This window comes from Condylura cristata, unplaced genomic scaffold (genome assembly GCF_000260355.1).
Source record: "Condylura cristata isolate star-nosed mole 26May11 unplaced genomic scaffold, ConCri1.0 scaffold00009, whole genome shotgun sequence".
In the NCBI taxonomy this organism is placed as follows: Eukaryota; Metazoa; Chordata; class Mammalia; order Eulipotyphla; family Talpidae; genus Condylura; species Condylura cristata.
Window position 1 is genome coordinate 35,454,264 of NW_004567110.1, and position 18,767 is coordinate 35,473,030.

Consider the following 18,767-nt stretch of genomic DNA (forward strand, 5'->3'; position numbering starts at 1 on the left):
CCCCCCCCCGCCCTCTATATAAAGTTGTTCCTCCAATCATCTGGAAAAACCTGAGGTTGATGTCTACATGACCTCATGACCTACAGGAGAGAGAAGGAAGTGAGCCACCTAGTTAGAAGTGGAAATGTTTAGAGATGAGTTTTGTGGCAGTGTAATTTAGGAAACTGCTCTTGGGAGAGGTTTCTTTTGTCCAAATCAGACACTCGGGCCCACTCTTTAACTTCCCTTTGGTTTTGGTAACTCCTGGGACCTCTAGAAGCTCCACAGACCAAAAAGTACCTCCCTGGAACTTAGACATCTTCCACAGAACCAAGTCCATACCCAATCTGAGCTTAAGTCCATTCTGTACCTGGAATGAAGGAAACTGCAATTTATTGCTAAAACAAAATCAAGGTTTAATAAGGCGAAGATTACTTTTAAAAGGGTTATGAAGAATTAAAATGTGCATATGTTTAAACTGCCTGAAACTTCAGGAAGTTTAAAAATATTTTTAAACTGTAATGTCTGATAACACCCTATTATGCATATATGTAGGCAAAGCTCACTGTCACCCTATGGAAAGAAAATGTTTGGTGTTAAAGAAAGATGTGGCATTTATAATTTTGGCATATGCTCAGATACAGTATGAGATAAATGATACATAGTCATGTGTCACATAATGACAGGGATAGTCTAACAATGCATCATTAGAGAATTTCATCTTTGCACAAATGTAATAGAGATGTATGAAGTTGCTGCTGATATAAAAATGCCACAATATTATAACAGCTACAGTGTCATGAGGCATCAGGAATTTAGGGACTACCATCCTATTTGTAGAGTACTGTTGACAAAAAACATTGATGATGCAACAATTTGACTATAACTTAATTCTCTTCTCATGAAAACCAGTACAGCAATGCTTATAAAATTGAAATATATGCATGTGTATAAGTATATTAATACACATACACATAGAAGAATGTACACACCACACCACTCTACATTCATAAAGGCAATGTTATTTTAGGAAAAGTGACAGCATGCATGACTTTTTTTCTTATTAGTGGATCTTATGAAAATAATAATACATGCTGGAGTAATAACACTGACACATCACACTGTAACAAGGAAACATGATTCAGACTCTGTTCTCTACTCTGTAACTCTTTACTACACATCTATGCAATTTCCAAACACCAAGAAACTCAGAGATGTATGACTTTCTGATTTTGCAAAGAAATACAGAACTAAAGAAACAAAGACAATGATGATGTGGTAAATCAACTTGTATACAGTTAAAACAAACTGTGAAACTTTTAAAAATGGAAAACATCAGAGAAAGCTCAGAAAATCAGTTTACTTACTATAGTAAGATAGCCCTGTAAGCATGCCACTGCCAGCAAAAAAGGTTTAAAAAACATTGTTTCATTGTTAACATATTATTACAAACAATCAAAGAGTTATGATTTTGGCATATTTTACCTTAGTTTTTCTTACTTAGCAGTTCAAATAGTTTCAACTTCCTATTTTATATGCGAAAAGTCAAAATACTAGATAGTCCAACAAGAAATAATTTTTGGTCCTACTTTTCTACTGTTTCATACTGAAATTGTCAAGTCCTATAAAATATACTTATGTTGATTTTTACAGTTCTCTACAAATTATTTTTGAAGACAAGTTTCTATGTATCAAAAAAATGAAACACTTTTCAATGGCCTCTAATCTGTGTTTAAGTTTATAAAACTTTCACTTAAAAGCCTGTCCAAATGTTTCCTTGATTGGTTTAAGGGCTAAATCAAGATACAGACAATAGCCTGACTCTAAACCCAATATTTTTCCATGCCATAACCTGACTGTTTTCACCATAATCACTACAAAAAACAAATCCAAAACAAACCAAATACCACCTTGGTTTGTGGGCCTCTGAACATAAGAAAAAGTTTCTACCTAGACACTTTTTTTTAACGATTTATGCATACAGAACTGGGGGACAAGCCAGTGGTGCAGGGGCAATGAGAGGATTCACCAGAGACAGAGTGGGGAGCAGAACAGGCAGATCGACAAAGTACACTGCTGAGGGGAGGTCAGAAGAGGTCTGCCACATCATATGGATCACCTCTAGGGCTGGGGATCGAACTCGCACTGAAGCAGCTGCGGCCAGCTTGCAGTGCTGGGCCCTCACCCATCGAGCCGCCAGGGAGGGCCTCTCTCTGGACTCTGAAGTAAAGAAGTGACTCTAGTATAAAACTGTCTTATACATGATATGTATGCTTTGATAGCAGACTGTAAATTAAAACTTTTTTTAAATTCTTAGACATCTGCTGCTGATCCGTGTTTCTACTCTTTAGAATGTTCTTAACATTCTAAAACTAACATCATCTAAAATGTTTTCAGTGAACTTATCCTCTTCTAAAATTAAACTATAGAAAACGTTACTAGTGTTCTGCTCTGCCACTACAAGAAAGAAGCTCTGGGTTCTAAGTTAAAGTAATATCTGCAAGGGATACACCAAATACAATATCCTCTGAACAAAAGAATTTTATTAAAAAGGAGGAAAGATTTAAATTGGACATTTACTTTAAAAGATATATATATGATAAAAATCACACATAATTAAGAGGTTAACAAATAGAAAGACATGTCTACTCCTTTGAACTGACTATTCCTAACACTATTTTTATTTTAGTGTTGTTAAACATAAATCAAATTCAACCTGACAATTTATATGCTATATCATTTTTTTAAAATTCTATCTAATCAATTAACTTTACAAGTGAGACATGTGTACACATATATAGGCAGTATGTAGATATATATGTATAGGTAGATAGATACAAATTTTTAATTACCTTTATGGTTTTGTCCATATCTCCATAGCACAAGGAGTTAAGTGAGATTTTAAAGGGCCTCCAAATAGGATTCAAGTTGTTTTTAATAACCTATAATAGTAAAGATTCAAAGACCAATTAGAAAAATATCCAATTCATTAATGTTCTGTTCTCGCCTTTCCTGGATTCTTGCTATTTACCTTTCACCTCTTTACTCACTCAATTTTTCAATGAAAAATTACCTAGGGCAAGATTATACAACTGTTTCATGAAAATGTGATGATTTACTAATTGTAATACATTCTGACACAAGAAAATATATGCACCATCACAAGGTACACTTAACAATTGTAGAAGATTAACAATTTTGTTGGAAAACAAGGTTTTCATTATGGAACACAGACTACTCAAATAAGGAAGAAGAAACGATAGGAATGAAACTTGCTATGTTTGATTTGAGTAGGATAGTTCAAATCCATGACATAAAAATTGTAATACATGTATGTATAATCACAAAATAAATGTTTCCCAGCTGCTTAAAGAAAGTTCAGAAAGTAAGGATATCCCAGTAGCAATGAGTACTTATTGCATTCAAGTCTTAGTGTCGAAATACTACTATCTTTAAAGGAATGGGGTGCTTTAAAAGAAATGGCTCATTCTGGATCTGGAACAGGGAGAATGCAAGGTGAATTGAGAATGTTCTTTAACATAAAATAAGAGAATGCTTTAAAAACTTACACCCGTGTCTCTGGATATATGTATCTGAACTCAGATTGTAATTTTTTTAAATTTCAGATTATAACAATTCCAAAGGAAACTTCAAGCCTACTTTTCAAATTCAAATATTCACCTCTGTTCGATGAACCATTAGCCAGTTTCCATCAGAAGTCTGCTTGTGGAATTCCAGGTATGGATCTGACTTTCCAAACAGATCCTACATTTAAAATAAAGAGCAATTACTCTCCTCTGAAACCATAGTACAGATCTATATTACTGAATACAAATCCCAAATCCAGTCATGTTGCTCACAAACTTACAAATTTACTGGTTGATAAATACTCATAATACTGCATATTACATCCTTAATTCTCAAAAAAAAAAGATTGTTCTAAAAAATTGATCATAAGGGAGCATAATCAATAAAGTGTTTTTGGCTTGTTTTCATTATTAACATTCTTCATTCACACAGCATTGAGTAGTTGTATATAAACAATAACTAGAATGAATCCTATTACTCTATAATGGGCAGAGCAGTTACTAGTAAGAAAATGGTTTCAGGAGTTAGAGAACTGTAACAAGTTCACATCTAATTAGTTGAAATTTTCTTCATATCTCACTTGTCTATCCTTTGCCTTTTCACAAGTTTTGCACATACGAAATCAGAAGTAGATTATGTGAAGTACACAAGAGAAGTACTTCAAGGACATTAAGTACATTTCCTATCTCACTGCAATTCACACAGCACTCCTATATATTGCTCAGGCACAGTGAATGCCCTAGAATATTCTTCATGTTGTCTTCTATACATGGACACACCCACACAGGGGAACATAAGTCTGAAGGATGTGTAAATCCAGAGTCTAAACTCTGGTACTAAGATTATAGATGATTTAATGTTTTCATCTCATTTTGAAATTTACATATTCTCTAGTATACATTAGCTATTTTTTTTGTCAAAATGGAAGGATATTTATTGATCTCAGAGTAATATGCAGGTATGTCCTAACTAGTGATTTTTTGACTTGTGAATTAACCTCAATAATACAAGAAGAAGTAATATGTTATTTCCTTTCTCAGCACAGACTAAAGTTAGGTAACATATTTAGCACAGTCAAAAATATAAGTATAAAGACCATGTAGCCCTACTCATATTGCACCTTATCTCTAAGGATAATCTTTAGCAAATATAATAAGCCTCACTCTGGCCCCATTTATGAAGCTAAAAACAACATTATACAAAGAAATAAATTTTCTAAAACAAATTAGTATGCCATCTGACTTATCTTAGAAATGATCCTATGCTAAAGGCAAAATACCATTATTACTATTTTCAAGATCAAAACACAGTATTTTTTTGAAAGTTCATTAAGTTTTCTGTAGTAGAATGAAAATAAGACTGAAAAGTTCCTGTGCTTCCCTGGTGGCACAAGCAGTCTTCTCAGCAATATGAAGCTACCAGCAGCTACTTCAGCCTGAGTTTTATCCTTGGCCAGGAAGGTGACCGCCATGGCTTCAGCAGACCTCTCCTGTCTCACCCCTTAGCAGTATATTTCAGTGGATCTGCTTGTTTTGTTCCCCGCTCTGGTAAATCCTCTAACTCCCTAGACTTGTGGCCTGTACCCCAGTTCTTGTATGCATAAATAAATAAATCTTCTAAATAAAAATTTACTTTACAATGCAAAAAGGAAAATTTATAAAGTATGGAATTTTTGCCTTTCTTCCTTATTAAAGTAATCCAGTTGCAGTCTCTTGAATGCCTTTTAAAATTATTTAACGTTTCCACTAACTCCCTTTTTAAGGTAGACCCATCTATTACATCTAGAGAAAAGAGGTAAATAAAAGTAGCTACTAGGTCCCTCCCTGGTGGCGCAGCAAGTTAAAGCACAGCACCACGAAGCTAGCTGTAGGCACTCCAGCACGAGTTCAATCCCTGGCCAGAGAGGTGACCTACATGGCACAGCAGACCTCTCCTGCCTCGCCCACTGCTCCCCTCAGCAGTGTACTTTGTCAATCTGCCTGTTCAGCTCCCCACTCTGGTGAATCCCCTCACAACCCCTGCACCTCTGGTCTATACCCCAGTTCTGTGTGCATAAATAAATAAATCTTTTTTTAAAAAAAAGTAGCATAATACTCATGTTATTCTCAGGTGATAGAGTTCATAATATTTTGCATTATTTTCTCAAAAAGGAATCAATGTGAAACAAACACATTTATCTGAAAGTCTGTGTCACCTACACACCTTATTATCCAGTTTTCTTGCTTCCATTTCAAACAAGACCACTCTGTTATCCTTTATTTCTTCAGCTGAAATCTAGGAGTAAATAAAAAATGAGATATATTAGAGATTTTTATATACTCAGGAAGTATATATTATCTAAGAGTATATAAATGCAATAACAAATTCTGAAAAGTTTAATAACAAAAAAGTTTAATAAAAAATTTATCATTATTTCTTTTATACATGAACTATTTCCCTAAAATATGCAAAGCTTATATTATACAACTTCCTTTTCAAATTTATTACCCAAACTGGATCTTCCCCATTCCAGTCATAGCTTAAAGCTAGCTAAAGCTCTCCAAACATTGAAAAGTACAGTAAATCCTACCAAAAGAAAACTATAAATTAAAATATCAGATCAACATTTTTCATCCAATGTAGACCACATGACTTAGTCTATTATACCTATAAACAAAGTCCAGGCTATCAAGACCCCATGAGCACTAAAGCTAACTACTAATACTGTTCTCTGTCCAACAGAAATGAACATCCTAACAGACGGAACTTTCTTATGCCTCAGAGCAAAATAGCTGCTCAGAAAAATGTGTTTGATAATCACAGTAACTCTCAGACATGGCTTTCTCAGAGAACCAGTATTCCATTCTCAGAGCTAGGCTAGAAAACTATTGTACCAGGCAATGATAATCTCGACAAAAAATTTAAAAAATACAAGATTTAAAAGGTGGTATTACATAGTTTGAAATCTAAGGTAAAATAAAACAAATATTTATATGCCTTGGGCCAGGCATATAAAATCTGGATGGGAGGAAGGAGAGGCGAGTGTAAACACAAGAAAAGATAGTTAAGTGTTAAGAGGTTCAAAGGCCATGTCATAACAGAAGGTCTATCTGTAATAAAATCCTTTATGGAAAGTTTGTCATAATGAAGGGTCGAGGGAACTATGTTTGAAAGGTAGAGTACCAAATTGATCCATTCAGATCACTAAGGGGCTTTCTCTACAAGAGGGAGAGGCAAGCACCAAGGTACTCCTGACGTTATAGGTAACGTAAACCTCAGAGAAGGGATTCCCACACTGCATTTTCCCCGTTTTTGGACATAACACATTTCCCATCTATGACAACTACAAGACATGAGTGGCCAAGGGCAACACTGAGGATCAAATGATAAAGCGTGGTTGTAAGGTCCTCCCTGGTGACGCAACTGGGTGCAGCACAGCATTATGAAGTGATCTGCAGCCTCTACAGCATGGTTCTATCCGGGCCAGGGAGGAGACCCACATGGCACAGCAGACCCCTTCTGACCTGCCTGCTGCTCCCCTCAGCAGTGTATTTCAGTACATCTGCCTGTTTTGTTCCCCTCTGTGTCTCTGGTGAATCCTCTCACCACCACCACAACCCCTCCCGCCCCCCACAGAACTCTGGCCTGTATCTCAGTTCTTGTATGCATAAATAAATCTTAAAAAAAGAATAATTGTAGAATATTTGTCTGACATGTACAGCTTCAGGAGGTACTAGTAATCTAATTATTTTGTTAAAGACAAGACATTTTAATGTTACCGTAATGTTTCCTTTCCCAGCAGGTTTGCCATTTTTAAGCATTAATGGTCGAGTTAGCTTCTTACTGGAAACAATCTGTTAAAATTGGAAGTAATATAAGGAGTTCACTTCAATATGTGAATCTTTAAACTGCAAGGTTCAAAAAAAAAAGTTGAGTGTAAAGTTCACTAAAGAATGGAAATATCAAAGCTATTTCCTTAAAGATTTAGAGATTATAAAAACACCTACTGGAAAAGATTTCCAAGGAGCCAATCACAGCATAGGCAAATTCCTCACCTACTGTTTTTTATCAGCACTTCAAAATTTTATCTTTTTCTTTATTGCAGAGAAAAGGGTTAGATTCTTATCACACACTCACACAACTGATCTGAAACTCCTTTAAGTAAAAGGTAAGTCTCAGACTAGTCAAAATGGAATTTAACTTTTCCAACTGACACCAAATTTAACATTCAAATCCCACAAAATACCATGTTGACTCAAACAATATAATAGATCTAAGTATTTGTAAGATATTATTCATAAGTTCATTACAAATTTAGCTGCACTGTGATTAAAAAAAAAATCTGTAATATTCTGATACTATTCATTAAAGTTTTAGAAAATTGTTCAGTTCCATATTGTACTTGATACATAATAAATACAATGATCTCCAAACAATTCAAAAACTGAAAAATAAGCTCATATAAGATAAAGCTGAACAATAAATGACACCCACTGAAGATAAAATGGCTACTCCCTCCTAAAACCTTCCCCAGTCTACATACCCATTTTCATGATCTCTCCTTAGTGGACAGACTGAGCTATTAGCAAAATAGTGAGTTCACAGATATATCCCTACCCTGACTGAGCATATCATGTACTGAGAAGAAATAAAGCAACTGCAATAAAATATAATGATTGTTAAATAACAGGCAGTAGAGTGCTAAGTTCATAGGAGGTGCTTATAAACTATTATAGGGGCCAAAGAGCATTTACTAAGGGAGTAACATTTAATCTGATAAGTTTAAGATTGAAGGGGAGTATATCAGTTATAGTATGTTATTGGAACATTGGGAGGTCAATCATGTGGGTAGAACATCAGAAGTTAATGTTATTTTGATAACATTTATGACAAGATAAAAAGATACTTCAATCTATAAACAGCAAAGCAATTAGAGCAATGGCATTATTTGTTGAAATGTCTAAACATACCTCAAAGCATACTAGACTGACAAAAACACCTGGTCCCTTAGGAAAAATAAGGTAACAAGTATATCACCATATTATTATAGTTATTTAAAGTGATTACAAATTTGGGCCTTCCCCAGTGTCACAACAAGTTGAAGCTCAGCAGTAGGCATCTGCATCCACTACAGCACAAGATTGATTCCCGGCCAGGGAGATGACCCACATGGCATGGCAGACCTCTCCTGACCTGCTCGCTGCTCCCCTCAGCAGTGTATTTCAGTGAATCTGCCTGTTCTGCTCTCTGGTGAATCCTAGCACCACCCACACCACTGACTTGTACCCCAGTTTGTATATGCATAGATAAATAAATCTTTAAAAACTAAAGTGATTACAAATTATTAAACTAACAAGCACTTATCAACATTAACATTTAGATAAAATATACCATAATAGTTGTTTATACTCACTTGTCCAAGGGTACATTCACATTCTCCTAAGAAGTCATCATCACTCAGATCAATAGTTTTGTTGTCAATATCATAAATCCCAAATTTCAATTTCTGAACCACTTCAAAGTAGTAATCAATAATAAATGTCTTGGAAAATTTGGGACTCAAGCAGTTCTTAATCCTTTCTGTGCGGTCAACCTATAGCCACAACCAAAATAATAAGTAAGCTCACCTGAAAAACTGCATTAACAGACTAGATGGTATTATTATTGTTAACATTTGAAATAAACTCTTCACGTTATTAAAAGTGACTGAATTTCATTGTCAAAAAAGCAGTTCAATTTGCTTTTCAACCTCATTTAACATTACCTCATACCACTGCTGACCAGTCGTATTCAAAAATAATGCACACAAAGGGTCTGACTTTGACCCTACATCTTTGTCCAAAAGATTGTCACAGGAAACATTCAGCTCCACCTTCGTGACACACTGGGCAGCCATCTCTTGAGCTGTGGAAACCCAAGTAGATAGGAAAGCAATGAAATAGTTGCTTTAGGAAGCAAATATATTCCTACTGAATTCTTAAAACAAATTTTCAGAACACAGAGTGAAAGTGCTAGAATAAGATTTTGTTATATGTCCCTCCTGGCCATGCAGATGTCCATTAGCCCATCCGTGTTGATAATTTAGTCAGATTCTATTGCTAGGAAGAAATTTATTTACTGTGTAAGAATGAAATGCAGCTTTTTAAGGTAACAAGTAAGACATTGATTTACTTCATTTTATACTATAAACTTTACCATTCATAAGAAGTCCAATCTTGATTCTACAATTAAAATATAATGTCCCGTACAAAACAGTTTGGGGTACAGTGCCCTCCCTGTGGCACAACAGGTTGAAGTGCAGCACTGAGGAAGCTGGCCACTGCCTCTTAGGTGCATGCCAGTTCCATCCCTGCCCTGAGATGATCCACAAGGCACAGCAGACCTCTCCTGTCCTGCCCTCTGTTCCCCTTACCAGCATACTTCATCAGTCTGTCTGTTCTGCCCCACACTCTGAATCTGATGAGTCCTCTCACTGCCCCTGCACCTCTGGCCTGTATCCCAGTTCTGTATGCATAGATTAATAAATCTAAAACAAGAAGAAAAAAAAAGCTTAGGGTACAAGCTTAATTCCACTTTTTCAAAAAAAAAAAAAAAACAACAAAACTGGGGTACAGGCCAGAGATGCAGGGGAGGTAAGAAGATTCACCAGAGACAAGAGTGGGAACCAGAACAGGCAGATTGACCAAGTGCACTGCTGAGGGGAGCAGCGGTCAAGACAGAAGTTGACTGTGTGGGACACCTCCCAGGCTGGTGATAGAACTTGTGCTGAATTGGCTGCTGCTAGCTCATAGTGCTGTGCTTTAACCTGTTGAACCACCAGGGAGGTCCCTAATTCCACTTTCTATAGTTGACTCTTGAAAAATGGAGGGAACTAGGGGTGCCTACCACAATCAAAAATTCCTATCACTTACAGGCCTTCCCCTTCCCCATGCATCTGCAGACCCAACCACCCACATCTCTGGGTGGCTGAAATCTGTGAATACAGAACCTGCCTGGGGGGGGGAGGAATGCACATAATACACACACGTATCTGCCTATAAGGGGATATACAGCTGAAACAATTTTGTTCAAAGACTCAACTGAATTTGTTCATTTAAGAGGAAGATACTGAATGAGATATTTGCTGTTTGCAAAGAATTTCAGCCAACAGTCAATCCTGGGCAAATAAGATCTCAGATACTCCTTCCTCTACCTACCTCTTTTCATTCATATATTATAGCAGAGGTTCTTAATCTGGGCTGCATATTGGCATCATCCTAGTAGTGTTCGAAACCACTGCTACTGGAATCCCCGCACAAAGAGATTGAATTCAAATGGACTGAATTCATCTGGTCACATACAACTTGAATGATTTTAATGTGTAGTCAAGATTGACATGTATGTTTGAGGATGGGCTGCTTTCCTCCCCGCACACAAGGAAAGAAAGGAACTTCAGGCACTACATTTCCCTGCCAAAGGTCACAGTTGCTCAGCTTAGAAATTAACAGTGGCAAGGCAGGTTTGGGGTATAGAAAGGGATCTCCTCCCCTATAGCCTTTGGCTACATCCTTAGAACGTTGGGTATTTAATGCCCTTTGCCCTCTACTTTTAGAGGAAGCTGAAAATCTGGGCCAAAAGAAACAAAAGTTTCTAAATGTTAGCTGTATACATATAAACATATGTACATACGTATTTTTTCTTTTGCACAAGACAGTGTCTTACAAATTGTATGACATCAGGACCCAGGGTAGTAATATATTACCTGTGGATGGATTCAGAAAGAGCAAGGACTTCTAAAATTTTCAAGAAACATGTAAAAAAATTCTCTGCCAGCAGCCAGCCAGAAAACCCTCAAATTTCCAAGGATGAGGAGAATTCACCAGAGAGTGCAGATAATAGCTGTGTGTGAAGCAAGTCTCAGAGCAAGAGACACAACACATTAGAAGAGCATCATTTTCCCCCCTAACAATACTCGCATAAGAATTACAAAAACAAGGCAGGCACACCCGGTTATTTAGTAAATTGCTGACAGTTACATTACTGCTTTGCTGCCAGGAAACAAATTTCCTCTATTAGCAGCATTCCCCCCTGAAAATAATTCTGAATGCAGTTTCATTTTTATCTAGAAACCCATTATAGCTGAATGGCAAATGGAAGAAATTACATAAACACTCAGGTCTGGAAGCTTGTTAATAGCTTCCATGAAGATGTTCTTTTCATTTCCTTTTTCAGGCAATTATCTAGTACATGACAAACAACTTTTAAAAGACCAACAGGATATCTTTTATGATGGAAGAAAATAAAACAAACGTTCTGTATCCCTTGAGTATGGAAAGTAGGAAATCTGGTTGGGAAAAGTGAACAGGCAGAGAAATATAAGTGATTCTTGGTTATTTTACATCCTAAAAAGCAAGATGACAGAGAAAAAGGGAAAAAAAAAAAGCCCCTAGGGTGAGGCAATAACTTCTCTAATACACAGATCACTTATTGGAGAGTCATTTGATTAAATCATTTAGTATCTGAAATGTGACAGACCCCCAGAAATACTACACATTTCCACCATTCTCCTGGTCACCCTAACTTTCCTGAAATAATGTTAAATTATATAACATGGATAATGATTTCAAAGGAATGGAAAATTAAAACCTAATCTCTGAATTAGAACCTGATGTTTGAAATATAAGGTCACTCCCATAACCTCCCTGAAAACCCTGTCTTGTGTGCTTTCTCTTTTCCCATCTTACCCACTCCTTAATCAATTCAGCAAAGCTGTCCCAAGATTCTGCTTAGGATGACCTCAAATCTAGCTGACATGTGGAAGCACAGAGCTTCTTAGCCCCATAATCCATAACTGTAACAGGGTGGTCCCCAGGAAAAAGGGAAGTTCCAGGTTCCCTGCCCCACCCAGGGGCAGGAGGGTGAAGCTGAGCAGAGAAAAAGGAGAAGAGAAGGAAGCTGGATGGAGAACAAGGAGACCTGAGGAAGCCACATGGAGCAGCAAGCATGTGATGAAGAAATCGGGCTTGTTTCCTGACCCTGGGCTGGTTAAGGCAGATGTGGGTGAGAGGGAGGTGAACATGGCAGTGTTATATTGATTTTGATTTTGCTCTTTTCCTCCCAGATTTGTCTGGCCATTTCTGACCCTTTTCCATGGGTCCAGGCCAGAAGATGCTTTAGGCTTGTGGAGGGCTTTCAGGCCTTGCTTTGGGCCAATTCCTTTTGGGTTGACTTTTGCCCACAAGGGGATGGGTAACTTCACGTGTTTGATTTAGAAGTTATATTCTCTGTGTTCCATCTTGTATATTCACTGTATTAAAGTCCCTTTTCATTAAAGTTTTATGTTTTGTCTTGTTGCGGTAGATGGCAGAACCCACTTAGAGCAGGCAGGATTTTCGGGCTTCAGCGGTGTCCCTCTCCCCCTGTCCTGGAACAGATTTGGGGTGCCCTATAACATAACCATACATTGGGTCTTCTGTCTATCTTGCCTGCCTACTGTAATAGTTTAGTAGGCATTCCCTCGACAATCCTCTCTCCATTTACATCATGACAGCACAGTACAATTTGCTAAACTTGGAATTCAAGGTTTGGTCCACAGCTGCCTCCAGACAGTATCTAAGTTTTTCAAGATCCACTATAAATGATATTTCTTCCATAATACTGTGGCTGAGGACCTCCCTGGTGGCACAAGGGGTTACAGCACAGCACTATGAAGCTATCAGCAGTCACTGTGGCACTAGTTTGATCCCCAGCCAGGGAGCTGCCCACATGGCACAGCAGACCTCTCCTGTCTAGCCCACCTCCCCTCAGCAGTGTATTTCAGTAGGATCTGCCTATTCTGCTCCCCACTCTGTCCCTGGTAGGTCCTCTCACCCTCACCCCCACCCCAGCTCTTCTGGCCTGTACCCCAGTACTTGTATGCATAAATTATAAATATTAAACCTAAAAAGCTGTTGCTGATACCTCAGTGCTTATGGCACTGATTCTACTTTCTTTCCACTACTATTATTATTATTCCAATACGTGACCCAACATCCTTTCTATGTACTGTAATCTGAAGACAGGGACCATCTTTTACTGTTCCTTTCCATTTTGAAGAACAGCAGATGGCACAGGTTATTTGTAGCAGAAATAGTAATAACTGTCATCAGAATAATCCTTGTCTCAAATTTATTTCCTACCATTTACTTGGGTGTGTGAGCTCTGCCAAATTGTCTATCTAAACCTTAATTCTTTCTTCTACAAAATGGTGACAAAAAAAAATTAGCTTACCACTATAGGTTTGTAGCATGTTGAGCATGTTAGATTCCCTATGAATTACTATTTGTAACTAATCAAATACTCAGTCATCTCAGTATAAGTAACTAATTATGAAATAGTAAGACATAAGACACTCTTCTTATCATTGTTTATGAAAAGCTTTTAGGAATAATAAGAGAATTCTGGGATTTACATAGAATTAGTTTGCCAAAGCCTTCAGTCTTAACTAAAGATAAGTACTAATTTCCCTAAATCCTCCCACAAGGGATTGTTTATCTGAGCTACTTCAGGCTTTAGTTGGTGCTTGGAGGGAGAAGAACCCTCCCAAATAATATGCAGTGACACCTTATTTGTCCTAAAACAAACTGCAGTGAGAAATCAGTGTCTACCCACCAATGCTTTTAGTAAATTTCAACCTTTGGCGACTCAGGAGGTTTGTTGCCATTAAAAAGTTTTCAGAGTTTCCTTCTGGTTCTGATATCATGATTCACTAACTGCCAATCCCGCCTGCACCCTGCATGGCTTCCTCTGAAAGAACACAGCTGGGGCAACTAGAATAGGGCTCAGTGACATCAGCAATACACACCCTATGAGTGTTTCTCAAATGGCATTGCTCAAAGCAGTCATCCGTGTGTGCCTCCAAAAAAGTGGGGGAAATGTAATATATCACAAATTCAAGAGTACACTACCTGGAGTTACCAACAAATAGTATGTATTAAAAGGCTACGGCATTCCACTGTTATGCTAAAGACAATGGACAAGATGCAGCAATAGAAGAGTGTGTGTAGAACTCATACTAACTAGATTGGAGATAACCACTCATTCAAAGATTATTGACGGAACATCTAGCTACTCTAAATGTGAGTGAGGGCAGAAGAAGGTGTGAGAAACTAAATAAATACCCTTTAATCTATGTATACATAAAAGTACACAACAGTATAAAATTGTGAGGCACAGATAGGAAGCAATAAAGGTGCTGTCAGAGTTGGAAAACAAACCATGGAGGTTATTTCTACTTTTACTGAAGATCAAATTCTTTTATATATGTAATATAAAAGAATTTAAATTCACGTTAACTCTTGCTATAGGAATGTTCCCCCCCCCTCAAACCTAAGGGTAGAGAGTAGAAGATGGGAGAGTGGGAGAGAGAGAGGAATGGAGGGGGGGGAAGCAAAGATAATAACCCTACATATCTGGATAATTTTTGGTTTACTTTTTACAGTTCCAGTGTACTTCCAAATAATATTTTACGAACCTTAACAAAAAATGCTAGAGAAATGGGCAGGGCAATATGTCATAACTATGATTATAAGAGTAAGCACTGAGGGCCTCCCTGGTGGTGCAGGGGTTAAAGTCACAGCACTTTTATGCCAGTCACAGTGGCCAGAGTCAGATCCTAAGCTAGAATGGCCCAGCAGGCCTCTCCTAGCTCATCCACTGTTCCCCTCATAGAGTATTTCAGTAGGCAGATCTGCCTGTTCTGCTCCCCACTCTGTCTCTGGTGAATCCTCTCATCTTCTGTACCTCTGGCCAAGACCCCAATTCTTATATACATAAGTAAATAAAAATAAATCTTAAAAAAAAAAAAAAGCATTCAAATATATGGATAGCTCCAGAGTATGTTGGTACTTTTCAACACACTATAATTTTAAAAGCAATGTATGGCCCCTATTAGAGGAAAAGGGATTAAAAAAAAAAAAAAAAGTTAAATTACTTACCCAAAATAAAAAGCTAGTAAGTGGCAAGACCAGAAAAAGGAACCAGATTTCTCTCACTCAAGTCAGAATGCCTCAAGGGTAACTAGCCTCTAGTTAACTTAGTATAACAGCAAAATTCTCTAGCTAATTTCTTCTTCTAGTTGGTCTATCAAATATATTGTGCAGCCTGACACAAATTAATGTTAATGGAAAAATGCAATCTTAAAAATTACAAGGTCAACATTACAATCTTAAAAATTACAAGGTTAAGCTACAACTAATCAAGCTTTCTTTTAGAAAGAGTATCCAGTATAACAGTAGTTTGCCAAGGTCCTGAAAGAATTAGAATGGTTTAAATTTACATCACAGTAGTTTCCCTTTAAGAAAGCCCATTAAGCTGTAAATTGCTTAAGGCTAAGAAAGTCTTATTTCCTCCTTAGACAGGAGAGTCTCCACTCTGAGACTTATCACAGGGAGCAAGGCCTGGTCTGGAATACACAACATTGAATGCCCAGATTCAAGTGAAAAACTTACAATGGAATTTAGCATTGAGTGTGCTGTAGTCAAGCATAAAGTGAGGCCTACTTTTTTCTTTTAATCCCTGCCTAGAATACTAGAAATGAGAACAGACAACTTCATCAAGCTCAAAAGTACATACATAAAGGAGCATGCTTTTTTTCCGTGTGCAAGGGGACAAGCAGTAAGTTTGATCATTCATGTTAAAAAATAAGCACGTGTAGTTTTCCCTGGCCTTATTGCTACAAAGTGAGCAAACGACCAAGGCCTCTTCCTAAGTTCCTAAAAAAATCAGACTGCTCTGATCTGTTCAGATCAGACTGCTCTGATCTGTTCAGATTTATAGCAGACTACAGTGCTTACTTAACACGAATTTCAGGTTATACTACTTTTCTAATCCTTTGGTTAATTACATTCATTTTAGAAATGTCAATGATTCTATGCTCATACTAAACATACTAAAAGAACATACTAAGACATACTAAAAGAACATACTAAAAGAACAGCCCATCACAGCTGCACTGGATGAGGTGAAAGAAGTACAGACAACATCTCAGTATTACCTTACTTTATGAAACACACATCTTCGCAAAATTGGCTAAGAAATACATATCTACAAAGTGAGTCATTTTTTACTAACAACGGCCTTGATAAAAATCAGAGCAGCATTTCCTAGCAGAAAATTCCAGGTTGCTCGGTTTAAAAGTTTTTGAATTACAAGTTCTCAATAAAGCTTCTGGAGCAAGGGACAAATAATATGAAGGCACAGAGACTTGTTCTTATTATCTCCAGAACACATTAATAACTTCCCACTTTTTGTAATCTCCCACATTTTTTAAAAAAGATTTATTTATTGGCCCTCTCTGGTACAGCACAGCACTGGGTTAAAGCACAGCACTGAGAAGCTAAAGCAACTTGCACTTAAGTTCAATTCCCGCCTGCCCCGGAGGTGACCACATGGCGTGGCAGACCTCTCCTGACCCACCCGCTGCTCCCCTCAGCAGTGTACTTTGTCCATCTGACTGTTCTGCTCCCCACTCTGTCTCTGGTGAAGCCTCTCACCGCCCCTCACTCTGGCCTGTACCCCAGTTCTATATGCACAAATAAATAAATCTTAAAAAAAATTTTATTTATTTATGCACACAGAATTGGGGTACAAGCCAGAGGTGTGGTGGGTAAGAGGCTTCACCAGAGACAGAGTGGGGAGCAGAACAGACCAACTGACAGTATACTGCTGAGGGGAACAGTGGATGGTTCAGGAGAGGTCTGCCGCACCATGTGGATCACCTTCGGGGCCAGGGATTGAACTCATGCTGAAGTGGCTTTAGCTTCTTAGTGCTGTGCTTTAACCCGCTGCGCCACCAGGGAGGGCCCAATCTCCTACATTTGGACCAGTCATCATAACTTCTCACCTAGTACTAATATCCAACTATATTCCAACTCTAAGTATATGACACTATTCCTTCTTTTCTCAGCTGGGTACAAATAATATTTAATTGGGCAAGACAAGCATTTCACATTTGGTCACTCTGTGTTCCTCTCTAGTTCATGGTGAATATGAAAATTCTTCCATTTCAAAGATGCAACAATTATATTTTCTTTGTTCTCAAGGCTTAAAAGTCTATGTGTTGAGCAAGGACTGTCTGTCTCTTGAGATGTTTATACATCTGATTTTCTAACTTCAAGAAAAATCATTTTACAGTTTCTGAATACATACCTTTCAGCTGTTTTTAACTTCTGGCAAGGTCTTTGTATTTTCCAGTCATGAACACTTTAATAGAACTATTCACTCACTTGACATGTGGTCAACAAATACTTACAGAAAACCTACTGTGTGTCCACAGACCAACAATGAATAAAACAAATATCCTTGCCCTCATTAGTTTACCCCTGGGAGAAAGGCAACAAAAAAAGATAAGTAAAAATATATCGCATACTAAATGGAAGAAAGTGGTAAAAAAAAAAAAAAAAGAAGAAGAAGAAAAGAAACAAAAACCAGGGAAGGGAGCAAAACTGAAGTTGCCTTATGACAATGCATTTTGCAACCACACTGTTGTTTTGGTAATCTGTACAAGAACCAAACATCACCCCTTGGTAAGAGGATTCTGAAAATGATTTACTAAAATAAATATGTAGTACTTCTATTTTTCATGGGAAAACTGTATTAATATGCTGCCATTAATTAGATGCTTTGCAGGTAATACATGACAGTAAATTTTGCCAGTATATGAATTTTGTCTTTCTAAAGAATTTTGATTGTCCTGGAAGCAAAGATGTGCCAAATACTACACAACATACACTTCAGTGACATCTTTAAAGATAGAGCACCCAACGCCACAATAGTGAAGGCAAAGATAAATAGATGGGACTATATCGAGTTAAAGAGCTTCTGTACAGCAAAAGAGACATTACAAAAAACAAACAGACAGCCCACTGATTGGGAAAAAATTTTCTCACACAAAACTAGTGATAAAGGATTGATCACAAAAACATACAGAGAACGATGAAACTGAACAAAAATAAACAACCCCATCAGAAAATGGGTAGAGGAGCTAAAAAGACACTTCTCCAAAGAAGAAATACAGATGGCCAAGAAGTGTATGAAAAAATGTTCAACATCTCTTGTAATAAGGGAGCTACAAATTAAAACCACCTCACCCCAATGAGAATGGCACATCTTCAAACAACTAGCAACAACAAATGTTGACAAGGATGTGTAGAAAAAGGAACTCTCCTGCACTGCTGGTGGAAATGCAAACTAGTACAACCACT

General features: G+C 37.4%; 1 protein-coding gene across 1 annotated transcript in view; it reads right to left on the reverse strand.

The window, feature by feature from the left end:
- Window positions 1–18,767, reverse strand: part of CPNE3 (copine III) — a 39,116-nt gene that overhangs the window by 17,232 nt on the left and 3,117 nt on the right. Inside the window, exons 2-7 of the mRNA XM_012723025.1 lie at window positions 9,311–9,450; window positions 8,960–9,139; window positions 7,326–7,400; window positions 5,770–5,841; window positions 3,661–3,744; window positions 2,832–2,921 (exon numbers count right to left, since the gene is read on the reverse strand). Of these exons, the coding sequence (XP_012578479.1) occupies window positions 2,832–2,921; window positions 3,661–3,744; window positions 5,770–5,841; window positions 7,326–7,400; window positions 8,960–9,139; window positions 9,311–9,442 (633 nt within the window). The 5' untranslated portion in view covers window positions 9,443–9,450. The remainder of the gene's footprint in view (window positions 1–2,831; window positions 2,922–3,660; window positions 3,745–5,769; window positions 5,842–7,325; window positions 7,401–8,959; window positions 9,140–9,310; window positions 9,451–18,767) is intronic.